The sequence below is a fragment of the Nannospalax galili genome, unplaced genomic scaffold (assembly GCF_000622305.1).
Source record: "Nannospalax galili isolate Female #2095 unplaced genomic scaffold, S.galili_v1.0 scaffold1677, whole genome shotgun sequence".
NCBI lineage: Eukaryota > Metazoa > Chordata > Mammalia > Rodentia > Spalacidae > Nannospalax > Nannospalax galili.
The window spans coordinates 545,129-548,474 of record NW_008339464.1 but is presented as its reverse complement, the minus strand read 5'-3'; the positions used below and the strand labels follow the sequence as shown (position 1 = coordinate 548,474).

Here is a 3,346-nt window from a genome sequence, read left to right as displayed (position 1 = left end):
GTGAGAGAGAGAGAGAGAGAATATTTGCATGTGAATATGAGTGGGTGTGAATAGGGGGGTGTGTTTGTGGGTGAGTGTAAGTGTGGATGTGTACACACTTGCGCACCCATGCTGGGGATTGAAACTTGGGCCTCAAGCAGTCATGCAAACACTCTACTACTGAGCTAGAGGATTTTTTTCAAACTCCACGGAACATGTGGACTCCAGCTCCTGAGTCTTAAGATGTCACTCTGGATCAAATTCCAGGCAAGAGTCCTGGCTATCTGATGGTTTCTGTTTCTGTGGACCTAAGGCAGTCAATATCCTAACAAACAGAAATGCCGTCACTTGAGATGATAAATGTTGGAAATATTCTGCAACACAGAAAAAGAAAAGCCAGGGAAGAGCATCCTGGGAAGGAACCCAGCTGTTCCCTCCCCAGACTTCACACCAGGAAGCGGCTCCTGTACCATTCCTTCTAGAACAATCCCCCTCTTGTGCTTTATTGTGTTCTGTGAAAGTTAAGCCTAATTAGAAAACAGTGAAATCCACAAATCAAACCCAAACTCTGTAGCAAAAGAAGATCCCTTGCTGCATAACGCCATTCCTGGCCGGCCAGTCATTTCCTCTACTGCTTCTGTTTCTTGTTTCTTGAGAACATGACTCCGATGAGGCCCAAGACTGCCAAGCCCACTCCAGCAATGCCTGCCGCCATAACTGCATCTCTGACCTGCAACAGACAAGGGGTGAGTGAGGCTGTGTGTGCCCCACGTGGGAACAGGCTGTTCATGGAACAGGATCTCCCAGCTCCTGGCACTTCATGTGCCCCTTCACCTCCAGTGGCCAAGTCAACAAACATTGTCAGGGAGAGTGGAGGAGAGGGCTGGATGGAGAAAGGAACTGTGGATGGAGCCAGCTGGCCCGGAATATCCATGGGCCAAAATGGGAACCTGGGTTAACCCTGTGGCTATTTAAAGCATGTAAATCTTCACAAGGTAGCTGTGGAAAAAATGAAGAGATGATGTCAGAATGTCAATATCCTGGCCAACTGTGCGCAAGTGTGAAGACAGAGAGGAACTGCAATTGAGAACTCAATGAAGTCTGATCTCGGTGAGGAGGACCTCACTTCATCTTGTGTCCCCATTGTCTGGTCCTGTCAAGCCTGAAAGAGCTCCCTTTAAAGGGTGGCTTTTTATTGTTGCTGTTGTTTGCTTGTTTTTGTCTTTTGAAATCAGGGTCTTCCTGGGTAGCACTGTGAACTCAAGATCCTCTTGCCTCAGCCTCCTGAGTGCTGCAGTTAAAGGCACACCACCTGTTCTAGTTTGATTCTCCATTGCTGTGACAAAATACTCTGACCAAAACCAACTTAGGGAGGAAAGGGTTTATTAGGCTTACATCTCCCAGGTCACAGTTCATCCGGAAGCCCAAGGTAGGAACAGGGCAGGAACCTAGAGGCAGGAGCTGGAGCACAGGCCATGGGGGAAAGCTGCTTGCTGACTTGCTCCCCTGGCCCCTGCTTAGCCTGCTTTCTTATGCAACATAGGCCCACCTGCCCAGGTGACACCACCCACAGTGGGCTGGCCCCTCCCACATCACACAATAATCAAGAAGATGGCCCACAGACATGGCCACAGGCCAGTCCAATGGAGACAACTCACCAATTGAGGTTCCTCTACACAGGTGTGTCAAGTTAACAACTAAAGCTATCCAGCATACCTCCACAATTCACTTTTTCTTTTCATGGACCCTGGTGTCCACTAGGGAGGCAGAGTCAAAACACAGTAGTTGGGGAATGGAGAGATGGCTTGGCAGTTCAGAGTGCTTACTACTCTTACAGAGGACGTAGATTCAGTTCTCAGCACCCACATCAGAAGGATCACAACTGCCTTTAACTCAAGGTCCAGGGGAGGCTGACATTTTCTGGCCTCAGTGGGCCCCTATGTCATGTACATGATGCACATAAACTTTGTGGGCATACACACATAAATAAGAATAAAAAAATACAGCATGGAGAGATGGCTCAGCGATTAAGAACATTGGTTGTTCTTGAAGAAGACCCAGGATCGAATCCCAGCACTCACATGGCAGCTAACAACTGTCAGTAACTCCAGTCCCAGGGGATCAGACAGCCTCTTCTGACCTCCTAGAGCATTACATGACATGGGTGCACTTACCTACATGCAGGCAATACACACATACGTATAAAATAAAAATAAATAAAACTTAAAAATATATATCCATCATTTCAAAAAAGAAGAATAGCCAGGCGTAGTGGTGCACGCCTTTAGTCCCAACACTCAGGAGGCAGGGGCAGGGGATCTCCATGAGTTCAAGGCCAGCCTGGTCTCCATAGTGAGTTTCAGGCCAGCTGGGGCTACAGGGAGTCCCTGACTCAAAAAAACAAAAACAAAAAACAAAAAAAGAATAAATAAAATAATTTGTGCTCTGTTTCCCTAGGCTGCACAACCCACCAGCCTCTCTCCCTGGAGCCCTGTGGACCTGGTCCTGCCCTCACCTCCCTTTCCTTCCCTGGCTCTGCACAACCTGCTGGCCTCTCTCCTGGATAAATCCACCATACCCTCCATGCCTTGAATCCCCCAGCCTCATTCACTCTCCCATCTCCCCCACCCGTCTCTCCTCCTAGCCTGGGTCCTGTCCCATTCCTTATCTTGGCACCCCAGACACCGGGGAAACCACCACTGCTTCCTGATCCTTTGCATCCAGAACAGAGGTCCCCAGGAGCCCTCTGGGCCTGGTCCCACCTTCACCTCCCTCTGCTTCCCTGGGCTACACACCCCACCAGCCTCTTTCCTGGATGCTGGGGCTGACCTTTTGGCTTCCTGATCCTTTGCATCCTGACCAACCAAGTTCCTCAGTGCAGTCCCCAGGAGCCCTTGGGGCCACTTTCTGCCCCATCTCCCTTTGCATATCTGGGTGGCATGGCGACCAGCTGCCAGAGACCAGCATCTTTCCTGGGCCTGGCTCCCAGGCCAGTCCAACCCCCCAAATTCCTGAGGCCAAAATCTATCCTGGAGGGATCCAGACCTTAGGAGAAAGCCTGAGAGCATCTGATCCTCATCTGACTTGGGCCTCTGTGGGAACTCCTGAAGACAAAAGCAATCTGGCCACTCCAATATAAAATCAAAAGAGAGAACCAGAAGCTTAGAGGAACCAGTTTTTCATGCCCAAAATGTAAACCACAAAGACACATTAACTTCATGAAAAGAAGCAGACATAAACTTGAAGGCTTGAGTCTCACAAAAGAATCAGAAACTACAAAAGAATTCACATGTCAAAATCACAGAGAAAAAATAATAACATGAAAAACCAAAATAACATATCCCCACCAAATACCAATAATCCTCTA

General features: G+C 48.7%; 1 protein-coding gene across 2 annotated transcripts in view; it reads right to left on the bottom strand.

The window, feature by feature from the left end:
* Positions 1-446: 446 nt before the first annotated feature.
* LOC103735074 (HRAS-like suppressor 3) overlaps positions 447-3,346 on the bottom strand; it is a 37,952-nt gene continuing 35,052 nt past the window's right edge. For both annotated transcript variants that reach the window (XM_008834194.2, XM_008834195.3), the window contains exon 5: positions 447-709. In XM_008834194.2, the coding sequence (XP_008832416.1) occupies positions 608-709 (102 nt within the window). In that variant the 3' untranslated portion in view covers positions 447-607. The remainder of the gene's footprint in view (positions 710-3,346) is intronic.